The 16,995-nt window shown below is 36.6% G+C and overlaps 2 protein-coding genes across 2 annotated transcripts; both read left to right on the top strand.

The window, feature by feature from the left end:
* Positions 1 to 512: 512 nt before the first annotated feature.
* LOC116307508 (uncharacterized) lies at positions 513 to 2,951 on the top strand. Its single transcript, XM_031717781.2, has 3 exons — positions 513 to 691; positions 1,723 to 1,934; positions 2,407 to 2,951. Exons 1-3 carry the CDS (start codon positions 634 to 636, stop codon positions 2,749 to 2,751), a joined length of 615 nt encoding a protein of 204 aa, XP_031573641.1. The 5' UTR covers positions 513 to 633; the 3' UTR covers positions 2,752 to 2,951.
* Positions 2,952 to 8,900: 5,949 nt separating this feature from the next.
* Positions 8,901 to 16,995, top strand: LOC116307515 (potassium voltage-gated channel protein Shaw). The gene is made up of 3 exons (XM_031717787.2): positions 8,901 to 9,797; positions 12,722 to 13,599; positions 14,013 to 16,995. Exons 1-3 carry the CDS (start codon positions 9,261 to 9,263, stop codon positions 14,653 to 14,655), a joined length of 2,058 nt encoding a protein of 685 aa, XP_031573647.2. The 5' UTR covers positions 8,901 to 9,260; the 3' UTR covers positions 14,656 to 16,995.

Genomic DNA, 16,995 nt, shown 5'->3' with positions numbered 1-16,995 from the left:
GCAGATAACATATATTTACTTAACATTTACTTTCCTTCATAAACCATTAAAGGATGTGCATCTGCTCCTTTGCCTGAGTACGTCATTAAAACAAATTAGCAAAGATAACAACTACTTTGGTAACACCGCCCCCATGTAAACTAGGAAGTCAGTCTAAGTTAGTTTGTTTGGATTCAGTAGTTGACTAGTTGGTTTTAATTTGATGTGTATATGTTTGTAGTGTGATGTAAAACGGAAGTTTTTGATTTAATCATGGATGTTCTTAAACTACGTCTGTCCTTTTTGAGTGAGTTTCTTGAGAAAAAACTGCTTGTTAATAGCTCTATATATATATGCTGTTTGAAGAGGAAATTCAAATACTTGAAATGGTATCGATGAAAAGTCATAATTTGCTTTCGATTTCGGACGTTGATCTATTAGAGTGTTTGTTTGTGAAATTACTAAGCGGAAATTACGAATAAATATGTTTGATAATGTATAGTATAAATAAGGGCTATTCAGGCAGTCGCAACTACCGACAAGCTCTACACACTTTACTTGATTGACTACAGCTGTAACAGTACCCACATCAGTAGTAGTTACCAGTACTATTCTAGTTTTCTGTCCTGATCTTTATACCTTCGTTCAATTACGATGAAGATGTTTCTATTTTTCGTCACCTTTGGGTTGGTGATTCAGTATTCCATGGCAGGTAAGTCAGTTATGTCTAATGTTAACTTGGCGCAGCTCAACGGCATCGTGAACTGAAAGCACAATCTTAAGGTGTCCCTGACAGCCACTATACAGTCACTGCCAATCTACGAGAACAGCTCATAACCAGTTTTACTTATTTTACTAGCTTTGTTCCCTCCTAGCAGAGTCTCTCCTCTTTCTCTCCCTTCTTTTATGCGTGGAGGAGGGAGGACGAATGAAACCAGTTTTAAAGCCGGCTTTTAACCGGGTACATGTAGTACGCAAACCGGAGAACCCGGAGAAAACCCTCGTAGTAGAATAGGAAAGAACACATAAAGTATAACGTCCTACATCGGCAGAGTCTTTTTTCTCACTCCACCAAAACAAAAGGAAAATAGGCTCTGCTAGCAGGGAAGAGCTTTGCTATTTAAACATATAACTAATATTGTAACACTATGTAAAAATGAACAAAACGAAATTAATGTAAGGCAGGTTAACCGCAACAACTGTGGTAAGCCAATTACTGTGCACCCGAATCTGGAGTAGTAATAGAACAAACAATTCGAATGAATATTACCTTAGTTAGATTCCGTTCTAAATCCAACCCCCTTCTCTCTGTAACCCTTGAAAATTTTCAGCGCACATATATATTTAGTATTTTTACACAAGTGAATATAATAAATCCAGCGCGCTCATTGGTCACAACTTACGCTATATTCACCTGATATTCACTGAACCTGAGGCGAATATTTTTTTTTAGTATTTTTCACACAAGTGAATTTAATAAATGGAGACAGAGTTTTTTGTTCAAATTCAATTTATATCTGCAAGCAGTCCAGATCGACAAACGAGCGTGATAGTGCGCACGTTATATTCAGCTGTAGGCTTGATTTGGTCGACGACAACATTTTTCTATTTAATCAGTTGCCTATATATATTCGCATAATTGATTTAATTAGTAAAATGTCCCCTGTAGAACGTAATATTCTAAAAAAGTGTCATCATTAAGATCTAAACTTAAACTTTTACATTCTCTTTTCAATTCTTTAGGGAAATGTCCATCAAACCAACCAATCAGAAACGTTGCTGTGGTACATCGTCGTGTCAACCTTTCGACAACTGGTGGGTGCTATTTATCCCATTCTGGACTGCTTCTTCAGCTTGCGGACGGCAAATCCTGTGTACTTGAATATTCAACAGATGGAAAAGCTACTTTGTCTGCTGCTAGTCCTTTTAACTTCGACATGTCATGTTGGTTCAAGGTTAGTTCTATACTAAGAGGTAATGATGGGTTAACTAAATAACAACGCAGCTAGAAATATACTGAGGGTTCCGCCTTCATTTCCTCTAAAACTGCTTACACAAAGTGAAAATCAGAAAAAGCGTCGGAATCGGAATCAACTAACTGTCCCTAGGTTTGAATCAAAGCTTGTTGCAAGTTTCTCCTGCGCTGGCGCTGTGAGGCGCTTCCGGGGACTGACGGGAACCCGAAAGGCCTCACAGCGGCTGCACAGTAGGCTAGTCGCAAGGCAGAGGTCGCAAGGGGAGGATTTAAGAGCGGCCAATGGGGCTGCGGACCCCATTTAGTTAGAAATAGTTAGAAATTCTGGTTTTTCTTTTTTATCTTTGTTTTACTTTATTTTAGAGATTCCAACTTGGAATTTGAAACTCGCAAAAGCAAGAAGCTAAGTGAAAACGCAATTTTTTCATTAACGTTTTACTTATTTATTTTAGAAGTGCTACATAGTGGATACGTACGATAACAAAGACCACGACTACTGGAGGACCGAGGAAAAAGGTGTTCCTCTTTCTCAGCATTTGGGTGCAGTCTCTCCAACGTCTGCAAGGAACCAGATGCAAGACCTTATAGGTGATCAGTTCCATCTTCTTAAACGGAACAGTCACCAAGCCCAACAGAAATTAAGAACCTTATGGGGACTTCCCGTTCATAAAACCACCTATGACACGAATCCCAGCTTTGTTTGCTCTTGTGTTACTCGTATGTCCAGTTATTTGGTCCCTCCTAGAGTTCGTCAGATATACCAAACGACAAAGGAGGCCTGTAGAGAGGTACACTAGTTGTAAATCAAGATAACAAAAATGTGGTAATCGATATACGATCTAGCATGATATAGCGAGCCTATTTATGGAATATACCGGTCTCAGAACTGTTAAAGATAACCTACTCGATTTTATTACATAATAATATGAAAAGCAAATAACTCTTTGTTTTGAACTTGTATTTTCTTTAAATTAAATCAATAAAAGTTTCTATAGCATTTGGGCCAGTCTTCCTTGATTTAACATTAGAAAACTAAACACATTGAAACGAAGGCAAATTGACTTGAGGTTTTGAACCTTGTACCCTGGGCTCCAGAGGTTCTATTCGCTTTTCCCGGAACATTGAACGAGCGAGAGCCGTCAACACAGTAAATGCCGGAGCGAGAATGCAATAACCTCTGAACAGAAAAATGAGAAGTAAAATGAATATAAACGTAATCCTAGCCGGCAGGCCTGTGACGGAACAAGACGGCCCTCGTACTAGGTCTCGTCAAATATTCCTTTGCGATTTAATCTTTTTATTTCTTCGTAGCTACTCATCTAAACCACTTTCTTTGAAGGTACATCAATTACTGCCATAAATTGGAGAGTTTGTAGAACTTTCAACATCTGCAACCTTTTCGTTAAATGCTTTGGTGATATGCGAGACAGAAGAGGAATGAGCCGTGATTTGGTTGAGCTCCAAGTTGCACTCACGTCTCGTCTGCTATCTTTCTCGTAGGCTGGGTTAACGGAAAAAATCATGTAGTAAAACACGTTTTCCTTCTTGCACCTAAAGATTGCTTGTTTGAAATCAAAGCGCCGCGCAATTTAAAAGTCCAAAAAAAAACTAGTTTTGCAAGTGAATATACTTATAACTGGTTTTAGCGTGCGGGTAAGGGAGCGAATAGTCCAATAAAATATTAAATTTCATTCGCTGTTCATCAGTTACAGCAAAAAAGAATCAATAGATCTTTGGATAGTATAAAGCATCTTTTCCAGATAGTTTTCTAATATCTCTAGTTCACGTGAGATCGTGCGTCTTTATTGATCGTGCTTTTCGCCCCTTGTACGCCATGGTATTTCTTTCTAGGCAGAGCACGATATCAAACAGGGGAGAAAAAGGCAAAAAATCGTGTTTGCTGCCCACACATTCGCTTCTGAATGGTTTTTATTAGCTATGTTCTATTATATTTGGGTATTGTCGTTAACTGTATGCGTGCGGCTTAATAATACCCATCATAGTTAAAAGGGGCTAATTTCATTTTTTACCACCGGAGGTCAGAGAGATGCCGCTTCATTTTGAAGTCTGTCACATCAGTCAATTGATCTTGGGCATCTTCTTTAGTCTCGAACCCAAAACACTTTCATTAACAATTTTTAATAACTTTGTAGCAAACAAACATTTATCATTATATGAGTAAAAACGACTTTTCAAATCAGCTATACCGGAAGCGGCATCATTTATCAAAAGGAGAATGTATCCCATAATAATATCTATTTTAGAAAAAAACTTAAGTATTTGGCATATATTGTTTTTTTTTTCCCGATTTTTAAACCAGGCCTGTTCTTGTAGATACCTCTTAGTAGGTGATTTTCACACAAAAGCAGATGCGCATGTCAGTAGTTATGATACTACGCATGCGCATAACTTAATAAACAAAAACTATTGCTGTCTAAAAATGTATTTTCCTGTAATATCTTATGAGATTGCGCATGCCTAGAAGAAATGACTTTTCGAACATCAAGTGGAAATGAATAAAATAATAAATCCTTCTAAGTTTAATTACTAAATCATATATAACACAAGTTCCGACTCAACTTCAGAACGTATAGGCTTATCTATAATATCTACAGGAACTGGGCCTGATTTTGGGCCGCCATTAATATTCCTTATCTTCTATTTCTTTCTTTTAGGACGTTCATGGGCATAAGATCCTATCGCTAGATTTTATTTTTAATTTTGTATGGTGAAAGAGTATGTACATCATACTAGAAGTAAGATAAACAAATAAAAAGTGGGGCTGGTTACGGACTTCGTTTAGCCGTCAGAATACTGGAAGTTCACCCGTTTTATGGTAAAAACGCGCGCACAAGATAAACATGGAAAGTTGTCAAAAATAAGCCATATTTTATTGAATGAGGAGATAAATCGTCTCCATTTTTCACATTCTAAAACGGCCAATGGTCGATCACGGATCCTGTGCTCTGATTGGCCGAGATACTAGTGGTCTAAAACTAGAGACGTGCACGAGCAGAGAGTGGAGAAGTTAGTTTATCAGTTGAATTACTGTTAATTATTATCCTCTATAAACAACGTAGATTTATATATATTATTTATAGGTCACTATAGCAGCGAAAAGTGCCGGCGAGTTTTGAAAATCAAAACAATGAAGGCTAACTCGCGTTTTCTTAAAAAAACTTTTAAAAAGTTGTTTGTAGCGTAGTTCCCGCGCGGGCCGAAGGCCCGCGCGAGCGGAGCACCATACTTAAGAAATCAAAGATAACCCATGGTAAATTGGTAAGCTCGTGAAGCTTTTTGAGTACCAATGAACTAAAATGATATGACAGTTGGTGACTCATTTCATTAAGGGTATTGTGACCCGAGTAAGGCGATACATGTAGTGGGAGTTACGTTTTGTGCAAACAAACTGTTGTCTTTATCAATTGAATTATTTGCTTCTGATTGGCTACAATCCTTTCTTATCCGACATCTGGTTACGAAATTTTTCTACGATTGAGATTATCTGGACCGAGTCTAATCGATCCAATATATGAAAAACCAGGCTGTTTCGGATTCTTCTTCCAACTATGACAAATACGACAATCTCATATCTCAAGGTCCAACAAAAAGAGCATAAAATAAACTAAGAATGCTCAAAATATGCTGCTGATTATGAAGTGGTCGAAAATCCAAAATGGCTTCCTCTGCAAACAACGTGCGTGGATTCTTCCAGTGACGTCACTTGGCGAATACAATGGATTCCATGGTTACGGGAATTACCAAAACGATTGGCTGAGAAGCGTTATCCGAAAAATGCGAAATCTAGCCACCTCGATAGCTCTCCACGAGCTAAAAATGGTAAACCATCGAGTTGATTTTTCATGGCTTGGCTGACGTCACTTCCGTCTGTACGTCCTAGTACACAACACAGGGATCCCGCTTGATGTCAAAGAAAAACTACTCGCAAATGCGGCTCTCAAATGCAAAGGAAAAATATCTTTAGGACAAATTATAGACCAACAACAATTTTTTTTTTTTTAACTTAAAAAAACATATAGTCAAAGGTAGATCAAGAAGTGTTCTACTAGAAGTCAAGTGTGTGTTTTTTAGCAAACGATAATATATTAGAGATTTTGACAAGAATTTTTATCGACAAATCAATGAATTTTTCTCAAAACTTTCAATATTTCTATAGATAAGCTTAATTGATTTTAATGCTGGATGAAATATAATCCGGAGAGCAAATATTACAACGACCTTTATTTAGCATTGTAAATCTTTAACAATTCGGTTGTTTTCAAAAAAAATGTACAACTTTGAGGGGTGCCATCGGCAAACAAAAGAAGACTTTCATTCAATAATTTTATATCTTTCTATCGATAATTTATTTAAATATTGAATGAAATATAAAATTGCACCAAATATTTAACTGTTTATTTCGAGCCAGTAGTATGATTATACAAATGATCTGAAATTTGTATTGTTGAAAGATATATTGTATGAAGACCTTGTCTTTCACTTTAAAAAGCTATTTTGTCTCAGATGTTTAACAAGTTTATTTAGGTAGGCAACGATTTTCAGTGAAATAAAGTAGGGTCTGTGTGCGAGAATGTATTTCCTGTTTTTCAAAATCAATCAGTGAATCACAGGCAGCTCAAACAATGTAACTGTGCTGTCTATACATACTTTGATATTAAATTGTTCTCGGTGGTTCTTTACTTCTTCTTGGGTAATTTTTAGTTTTTCAAGGGGGAATAGTCCAGTTTCGAGTTCCAAATTACCGCTGTGTTTCTTGATTACAGACTCATTTACTCAGGCTCGAATCACTCTCTAATTACTCGCAACTACCAACGGTAAAGTAAAGAATGCACAACTTCAGCAATAGAATCACTTTGAAATTTGACGGACCTTGACTGGAACACGTGAATATTCTTCACAAAATGGAGGCTAAGCCTGAGTAAATGAGTCTGTAATCAAGAAAAACAGCGGTAATTTGGAACTCGAAAAGCTAGGTTCTATTGCGAATGACAAAATAAACAATGTTCTACTAAAAAGGATTTCTACTGCAGTCCAATATTCTAGATTTACTTTAAATGAATTCGTGCAACTGGTAAACGGTTAGACGTCTATGAAGGGACAGATGTATCAAACTCATTCATTACACAAAGCCATTTATACCCTGGCCTTATATAATAATCAAAGCAAATGAGATGTTTGGGAGATACAGGAAATATAGCGTATTAACTCGATACAAATACAGTCTATTTTCATCAGAGAATATTCTAGCAATCTGATTGGCTGACAGCTAAAAACAAAAAAAGGACCGACACATAGAATGACTTGTATAATACACTCTACAAAATTACTCGATTCTGATTGAACAAGAGGAGTACGATTGAATCCCAAATTCCCAATTAAGTCGCTCAATTTTTTGAGTGTATTATAAACAACAAAAAATCGCACAATCTTCTCGAACAATTCGGAATTTATAATGTACTCGTGATGTTTTGAAAGTTCTCAAATTGAACTCGGCTAAAGGCTCGTCCAATTTTGAAAACTTTGATATCACTCCTCGTTTCTATGAATTCCAAATTGTACTCGAGGTCGTGCGATTTCCTATACTAATCGTACGGAGCAGCGCGCGCTGGAAACCGTAGACTTGTTATTTAATTTTTTATGATAAAAGATACACGAATCGCTTATATATTTCCATTGAATGTTCTCTTATTGATCATAGATGGCGTCTTCAGTATAATGTTTATGAAATTAAAGCTAAAAAATTATAGTGGTTCCACTTGAGATTTTAACATTTATCAGTTTAAGGCATCATCTATGTTTAATAAGAGAACATTACATGAAAATCTGCTCACGATTTTTTAATTAGCTCATTGACTGAAATAGAACCAACGACTAAGGTTTGAATGTCGTACACAGTGGAATTATGAAAAATATTTCAAGAAACGGGAAATGTGACTTATATATCATCATCTAGATCACCTTTATAAAATAACACTCAATACATATGCAAGCTGCTGTGGTAGTCATGACAAAACAACAGCAAGCGCCAGGTTACCTTGGTAACAAAATGAAAGCATTTTGTCAATTCACGTTGATAAATTTGTGTAGCATTGTTTCGATCATTTGGTAAATATTAGCATTTCTTTTTTCAGAGGAAAGAAATCTTTATTTATCATATAACCATGTATATTCTATAAATGTTGTTGTTTTAACGGTTCATGTATAGATAGAATTAGTTTACTCACAAATCAAACAGCTCCCCATGGCCTACCAACATTATCACTCTTCCAAAACTATGGAGGGCTACTATTGATTTTGACCCTTCTAAAACTCTGAAGTACAAACGAAAAAGTTTTTTTTACCCACATCTACAGTTCCGTCATGAATTCATAATCGAATCGAGATCATGAAGTTGAGGAGCAAGCTGAATAATTAATGCAACCCCAAAATATAATGTTGAAATTGTTTTTTCTAGAATTCGATACTACATGAACAAAACATATTTGTAATGATATTCCTTTTCCGTAGGCTTTGTCTTTCAGAGAAAACTGATTAAGAAGGTTTTCACGTTGTTTTCCCCCGCTTTGAGGGTGGATTCAGGTTGATAGAATTGTAAACGTTTCCAAATGCAAATTTACATAGGGTATTTCCATGAGAATAATCTATTGGCAAATTTAAATGTGTCAATGGACGTCCAATCAACATGCAGCGCTTTCAATTAATGACGAGAAAATAACTTTTTTGAGCTTCCGATTGGAGAACGTATTGACAGCTTCTTTAAAGCCAAAATTTGCAGTTTCATATAAGAAAACCGTCGTACGGTTTTGAGTCAAATTATTAGTCAGTTTTCTTGTTCATGAATATGGATAGACTGGCAGGTGGAATGAGAGCGAGAGCTGCATGCATAATATTCAATTCAAATGGCAAGTCCATCCCTCTATGTATCCAGATGCCCCGAGCAACCACAAAAAAACACATTCAACACAACTGACGGCTGAGTACGGCAAACTTTACTGTGCTTGACTGCTATCGCTAGAATAGACCTTCGAATAATTCTGATATTTTAGGATTTTGTCTTCGTTATTTTTCTCTGATTCTTAAACGAGTATATTTAGATTTAGAGACAACTATTTTGTTTTCCTACTCACATACAGATACTGTAAGTCAGTCGAGACAGGAGCGACATGATGAGAAAATAGCCTTAACAGGAAAGTCAAATGGCAATAAATAAGCCAGACCAAAGCTATAATAATATCTTCATGCAAGAGGCTGAAGAAATATAATCACCGTAAGTTTTGAACAAGAAATGACGCCGGACACGGAGGAAGGATTAGTTAACATCAGAAGACAGGACCGTATCATCTTGAACTGTGGTGGCGTACGCCATGAAACTTTTCGAAGCACTTTACGGAATTATCCTGATACTAGACTGGCTTGGTCGGTAGAAAACCTGGCAAACAATCCAGATTTTGATCCAGATAAAAACGAATTCTTTTTCGACCGTCACCCTGGCGTTTTTGCTCAAATAATGAATTTCTACAGAACAGGGAAATTGCATGCCCCTCACGATGTCTGTGGGCCGCTATTCGAAAAAGAGTTATCTTACTGGGGAATCGACGAGAAACAGATGGAACCATGTTGTTGGTCTTTCTACACCCAGCACAGAGAAGCGCAGGAAAGTTTGAAGGCGTTTGAAGGAGTTGATATGTCGGATAGTGAAAGTGACGAAGATTATGACTCGAGAGGAAGGATTCATGATATTGATCAACTTTCCAAGTGGCAAAAGTACAAACCAAAAATTTGGTCCATGTTTGAAAATCATCGTGCTTCTAGGATGGCCATGGTAAGAGCTTTAGCTTAATACTTATCTGTATCGAAGAGGGATGTGTATATAATTCATCTATGACACAATTGAAAGCTCACCGTAATTTTCTAGCTCTTTTTGTTTAGTTCGGCTTTTGCCATCACGGTCCGTTAAAGTGTTAGTAATCGGCAGACTTTACATGAAAAATAAAAAATAAAAAATAGAAATAAAAAAATAAAAAATGAAAAAGAGAAGAAAAGGAAGGACCTAAAGATTTAAGCAACACTATGACACTAACTTTAACAGATTTAAACATTTCAATAAGTTAGTTGAAAAGCGGGAATTATAGCCTAGGAACTAGCCTAATATCATATGACCGCTAAGGAAAACTGATAGATATACTCTTTCATTGTTTGAAATGTTTATTTATTCAAAAAACTCAAAACTGAGACATCATAAAAAATATGGAAGGCAATTTTAAAGTTTATGAAATGTCTTTCTCTCTCTCTCTCTCTTTCTCTCTCTAATGACGTTGGCAATTAATAGGCTTCCACAGGCACATCTAGTGAGCGTAACTAACGTAGATTCATATTTAAAGATATAGAGGCTGAGTGAAAAATTATGAAGAAAGGCAGAGCAAAACAGTTTCAAATTCCAATTTAGATTCAAAACAAAAGCTTAGTTTTTCAAGGCTAATTATAAGGATAAGTTTAAAAAAATAAAGAAAAATAAAAACTACGAAAAAATGGGAGAACAAGCTTGATTTTAAAACAAACAAACTTGGGAAAGTTTTCGAATTTCTTGTTAACGATAAATATAGGCTTGAAAAGTTGATAAGCGAGAAAAACAAACTAAGTTCGAGTTGTTAAGTGGGAACAGTTGGTCACTTTTAATTTTGAATTAAATTATCTCTTTTTTATCTGTTTCTGAAAGTATTACTAGCTAGCCGCGCTTTGAACGAACTCCGATCCAAACCTGTTATTTATTTGAATATTTCATTTGTTAGCACATAATCTTAGTCTTGTTGACAATGAAAATTTTCTTGGCATATAACTTCGGTCAAGGTGTATAAGAGGAATTTTGGGATGGAGAATAAACGAGCATCTAATGATATTCGAAATAAGCGTTAGCGCTTTCCCCCGTAAATATTTTTATGAAGACATCAACCATCCAACCAACCAAACAGACGTGCAAACGAACAAACGAACGAATGGAGAAACAAATAACCGAACGAATGAAGAAACGATCGAATGAACTATGGAATTAATTAAAAGGGATAGCATGTGAACGGAGGACTAGTGCTTTTTTAAGACTGATATTCTGGATGCAAATTGAATGCCAAGAAAAAGAATTTTCAGGTCGTAAAATGTTTGCGGTCTTTCTTTTTTTGGCATTCATGGATGGTTTCATTTTTCGTACAAATGATACTGATAATATCTCTGAATCATGTTCAATCGATTGCAACATGTCTTTAATTGTAATTATCTAAATATATCGTTTCCCCCCGGTTCTACTATTACTAGTCATTACCAAAGCTGATTTTAAACTGCCAACGGATAAGAATGCACAGAGAAAAAGGCATTTATACGTGTATTTCCTAAGAATGATTCAGCTCATTTCAAAAAGTAACATGTCAGTTTTGTTACCGTGATGTCAATCCAGAATCCAATACTCAAGTGGCTATACACTAGTTTCAAAAGGTTCAGGTTAATGTTAAAAAAGACGGACGTATACATATCATAAGGTTTATCTAAGATTTCTCGAATGAAATATGCTTCATTTACATTAGTTAAATTTGAATTCGGACAAAGAAAGTAAACATTGTGAACACAGTGAAGCATGTGTTGATTTTGGTGTCGCTATGGAAACTTCCTACCAACAGAAAGAACTAGTCATTTCTTTGATCAAAATATGGCTCAGACAGGTTGTACCGCAAGTGCAACATGATCATTTTCGACTTGTTTAAGAAATTTTAAAAATATTTTGATTCTTCATGTTCGTTCTTTCTTATTTTGTTATATTCACTGATGCTGTCAACAGCAGCTGAAGTATCGTGCTATCGTACTGCCGCCAGTGTTTACGATTACCGCTGCGAAGCTGGTGAATCAAACGAGTAATATTTGACCAGAATTCATTTTAAATTTGTCTCTTCTAAATAATAAAGCAGCATATATTTCTCCCAAAGAGAGTAATAATAATTTAATATTTTTAGTCTGTGGTCAAGATGGAGGAATCGAAAGAAGAGAGGATATAACTATAGAGCGCAGAGCAACCCAAGGAAATGATAAATTAAAGAAATAATGTTGTTAAAAGTATTGTTCATTTAAAGATATATACTATGCGTTGAACAAAGTTCATACTTTTCAATTACGAATTGACAGACTAAATCCAAAGCTATCAACGCTTCAAATGGGCCTTCAAATTTTGAAGTGTTAAGAAGTGCTATCCTCTCTTTTATTGAATTTTATTTTTTACTTTTAATATAGGAAATAACATTTTTAGTATTTGGAACATTTCTATGAAGGTTCTTTATAACAACGCGTTTAGGTTTGTGAAGAGAACTGTGGCTACGCGATAATTCAGGTTTTATTGCCAATGCGAAATAATTGAAAGTTAAATAGAATTAAGTCGCGGCTGTTTCTGCACTAACAATTAGACCAAAGAGATAACTAGCTAAAAACTAGTGTGAGCTGGTGTTTCTAATGAAACAGTAATAATAAAAGGGTAAATTTTACGCCGTAAAAAGATGAAAAAACTTACTGACGTTCCGGACGCTAGTCCCTCGTTGGAGTAAAAGAGGAAAATTTGACCATCAGCTATTACAATTTGACCATCAGCTATACTAGTGGTGTATCACCGGTAAACCACTCATAGTAGCTCAGCCAATCAGAGCGCAGGATTGGTGATAGACCATTTGCAACAGTCTTTTGTTCAGCGTAATTAACATATAATGTTTTTTGTAGGTCCTGTTTGGCCTGTCACTTAGCTTTATCATCATTTCTGTGATAGTCTACGTATTGCAAACACTCCCTGAGATCAAAAACGACAGAAATGCAAAGCTATCTCTAACCATTCTGGAAGCTATCTGTGGAATTTGGTTCACATTGGAATTTTTGATTCGCCTAGCAGCTTGCCCAAGTAAACGACATTTTCTTACAGACCCTATGAATTGGGTGGACTTTGTTGCAATCCTTCCAGTATTTGTGAGGATCATCGATAATTATGATACATACCCATACGACGACCCTTCTCTCCAGTACGACATTCTTGCTGCCTGCAGGCTATTTAGATTGTTTCGTTTTTTCAGGCTGAATCTTGGTTTTCAAATTTTCAAACAAACAATGATAGCAAGCAGTCGTGAGCTACTGCTGCTAACACTTCTGGTACTCATTCCAGTCGTCATATTTGCCAGTGTTGCTTACATATGTGAAAGGGATAAACAACCCGACAAATTTAACTCGATTCCAAAAGGATTCTGGTGGGCTATCATTTCCATAACTACTGTAGGATATGGCGATTTGGCACCAATTACCCTTGGCGGGAGAATCTTTGGAAGCTTGTGTGCTGCAACATCCATTATCATTACAGCGTTGCCCATCTCTATCATCGGCAACAACTTTTCACTTTATTATTCACATGCGCAAGCTAAGATGAAGCTGCCGAAAAAGGAAAAGCGAGCGATGATTGGTATGAATAACTTTCTAATGGCCCAATCGGCTCGCAGGAGTGATGATGTCAGCATCGATAATGAGGCAGAGGTACCAGACACAGAGACTAAGCTTCATTCGGAAATGAACGGTTTAAACAGCGATGAATCGAAAATTATTAGCAACAATAGAAGGTAAAGGAAAAAATGAAGACATTTAATATTATGAGATGACTTGACAGCACAGGGCATGACATGACTTAACATGAAGGGACATGTGCAACGACGTCACGTGATGTAACCTGATTATGACATGACACTGATCGCATGTGGTGGTGACAACATATAAAATGGCATCACATGTCCGGTGGGGCATGACCTGATGTGATGTGATGTGATGTGATGTGATGTGAGGTGAGGTGAGGTGAGGTGAGGTGAGGTGAGGTGAGGTGAGGTGAGGTGAGGTGAGGTGAGGTGAGGTGAGGTGAGGTGAGGTGAGGTGAGGTGAGGTGAGGTGAGGTGAGGTGATGTGATGTCACTTACTAACGGTGTTTGACGTTTAAAATACCCGGCTTTAGATATTAAACTCCAATATGTTTGTTTCCCAGGGCCCGAAGAGCGCGTTCATCATTGTACGCAGGAGGTATAGTGCCTAGAATGTCCTTGCCAGTGCGATCAAGAAGTAGCGAAGATTTGACAGAAGATAAAGAATCACCTCCTGAGGACAGGAAGAAAAGCTTTACCAGCACGCAAACCACCACAATAGACACTCCACCTAAAAGCCCTTCACACTATGGTAATACCTTAACTGTTTCCCATTCAGATATTTCAGAAAATATTTTAGATATGTCATGCCCTGCTTATGAAGAAAATAGAATTATACATAACGAGTGTGAGGAGTTTGGGTTGGACGATATAGACAGAGCAATGGCTGCTGTGGAAGAAAGAGAAAAGAAAGATAAATCAAATGGCCTTGCTCGCCCTGGCACTCCCGTAAAACGCTCCATTAAACATTCGGTTCGATTCGTGAAACCAACGTTAACGGTAACTATGGATACAGAACTTGGAAACGTCAACGAATCATTCGTCGAAGAACTAGTAGAGGAGGAACTTCAAAATGAAAAAGATAGAAGCACGGAAAATTTGTCAAAAGCTCAGAATCAAAGCCCTTGGTCTCCTGAAATTGTGTCTAAAAAAAACGAGAAGAAAGAATCAACGCAGCATAGTCGTCATCACAGAGGTAGAAGATAACAACAGTATAACAAGCAGTTTTCGTTAGGCAGGGTTATCTGTTCAAACAAGCTTTTTAAAGGTCAAAAATGAAAACACACAAATATTTAGAAATATTGACATAACACCCTTGAGGAAGCTGCCGTGAACACTGCTTGTTGGTATCGAACTTTTTTCTGGAGAAATCACTATACACAGCCACCTAACGAGAATGTTGGCGCTTCTGCTATCTGTATTTCGTATTCTGGAATATTTGAAAAGGTTTTCTTTTTAGTCTAACTGATCTGTGTTTAGTTTCTATTCATGCTTAGCATATATCCTATTCAAAGCCCTGTTGGCTCAAGGAAATTTAAACTCATCTCAGTTATGATCACGCAGTTTTCACTTGTTCGTACAGTTTTGTACCTAAATTTCCTAATTTTCCTAATCGTTTACCAGGTTTTTCCTCGCCGTTTCAGCATAAGCTGCATTTCGAGCAAGAAAACAAAGAGAATTTCGTATTTAGAGACATCTTAAATTTTGCTTTTGCTTTTTGTTCGATCGAATTTGAAGAATTTTGAGAATATAGTCACAAAGCAGCCATGCAGTTTAACATAAAAATTTGCAGCACTGAAAAATAGATAATAATAAATCCAAAAGCATTTAAACAAAAAAGCCCCACGTAAGTTAGTACTGGTGCACTGTAATTTTGAATCCAAATATTTCATGCTTGTCTTTTGCTAGAAGTTTGGACAATGGCGTCACCGGCAATTATGTCAGAGTGGAAAGGCTTATACATCCATCAAAAGTTCTGCGCTACACTGCTCTAAGCGCACTCTCAATAGGTCAAAAAGTGGGATCATGGATTGTAAAAGTTGCTATATTTTAGTATATTTTACTATTTGGAATTAGCTTAACGCTACTTGCTCTTGAATATTTAATTAAAATTGTGCTTGATAAGGAACTATACGATTAAAATACAGCAATTCAGTTTTACAACCCATGGTCCCCCTTCTTGATCCCTTGAGCTAGCATGCGCTTAGCGCAGTATCGCGAAAGTCTTGATGCAGATATATGAGTTGTGTCCCGGCAAAAGGAAAATGAGTAGTCAAACAAGGATTTAAGGAAACAAAGCGTGTTCAATTAAAAAACTTTTTGACTGAATTTAAACAAAAGTTTTAACGTTTAAAAACATTTTGAGTGAGAGTAAACCATTCAACTTTTGTGAGTAAAATACGAGGCCACAAGCTTACCTTACACAGTATAGTGGCTTGGATACTCTTGGATACTATGCTCACTAGTAAAAGTCCTCCATCTCTGTATTTGGGATGTTTTGAATTACATGGGCATTACTTTGAGTTTTGCTTACATCATGTATCGTTCGATCACTACCATGAACGACTTTACTGAAAAATTTCGCCGAACTTGATGTGAGTATTATTGTCATCTTGAAATGTAACCGTTCGCGTCAAGCCAACGCTGCAAGGAAATATTACAAAACAGCATTAAAAACTACAGCTACTGCTCGTGCTTTTAACTTAACACTTCTTTCTTGACCTCATTCGCAATGGTTTCGCGCGCGCGCTCATCATACGTGATGACGTCACATTCGAATGTTTTGATGACTATTTAACAATAGACCCCTTTCGAATTCCAAATTACCGCTGTGTTCCTTGATTACAGACTCATTTGCACAGGGTTAGCCTCGAGTTTGTGCAGAATATTCTCGTGTTCCAGTCAAGGTCCGTCGAGTTTCAAAGTGTTTGTATTGTTGAAATTGTGCATTCTTTACTTTACCGTTGGTATTTGTGAATATTTAAACACTGATGCGAGGCTAACCCTGTGCAAATGAGTCTGTAATCAAGGAACACAGCGGTAATTTGGAATTCGAAACTGGTCTATAGACCTATCCCGAATTCCCTTGACTGACCACAAAACAATGGTTTCAAGTCGAGGTTGAACTTGATGAACAAAATAATCAAGCCCAGTCTCAACTTGAAACCATTGATTCATGGTCAGTCAAGTGAATTCGGGATAGGTCCATTATTCGCCGAAGGCAAAGTAAATATCGGAAAATATTTACTGAAACGCGAGTCTTCGAGTCTTAGATATTATGCATTAACGCGTCCGTTCTTGGTACATAACTCTAAAACAGACCAATTTTACAATGTTGACATTGAAATAAAATAAGTAGAAGAAATGCATTATTGAATGACTTGTATATATACAATACACCTGTAAATAAGTCGACATGAAATTCTATTGTATGTACTTCAAGGCCGTCAATACAAAAAGAATTTATCCGAATAGTTAAAATTTTGCTTACTAGACTATTCTAAAGCTAGTGTTTTTCAATGATGTAATAAACTTGTTATATAATCA

This window comes from Actinia tenebrosa, unplaced genomic scaffold (genome assembly GCF_029948245.1).
Source record: "Actinia tenebrosa isolate PJP-AT-01 unplaced genomic scaffold, QUT_ActTen_1.0 PGA_scaffold0__85_contigs__length_37466705, whole genome shotgun sequence".
NCBI classification, from domain to species: Eukaryota; Metazoa; Cnidaria; class Anthozoa; order Actiniaria; family Actiniidae; genus Actinia; species Actinia tenebrosa.
Note: the sequence above shows the minus strand (reverse complement) of the source record. Positions and strands in the feature narration are given on the sequence as shown.

Excerpts from the sequence above, each read along its gene's own strand:
- LOC116307515 (XM_031717787.2), top strand. The coding sequence starts at position 9,261 with ATGACGCCGGACACGGAGGAAGGATTAGTTAACATCAGAAGACAGGAC. Across the intron at positions 9,798-12,721 it reads GTGCTTCTAGGATGGCCATG|GTCCTGTTTGGCCTGTCACT; the intron begins GTAAGAGCTTTA and ends TGTTTTTTGTAG. Across the intron at positions 13,600-14,012 it reads ATTATTAGCAACAATAGAAG|GGCCCGAAGAGCGCGTTCAT; the intron begins GTAAAGGAAAAA and ends TTTGTTTCCCAG.
- LOC116307508 (XM_031717781.2), top strand. The coding sequence starts at position 634 with ATGAAGATGTTTCTATTTTTCGTCACCTTTGGGTTGGTGATTCAGTAT. Across the intron at positions 692-1,722 it reads GATTCAGTATTCCATGGCAG|GGAAATGTCCATCAAACCAA; the intron begins GTAAGTCAGTTA and ends TCAATTCTTTAG. Across the intron at positions 1,935-2,406 it reads ACATGTCATGTTGGTTCAAG|AAGTGCTACATAGTGGATAC; the intron begins GTTAGTTCTATA and ends TATTTATTTTAG.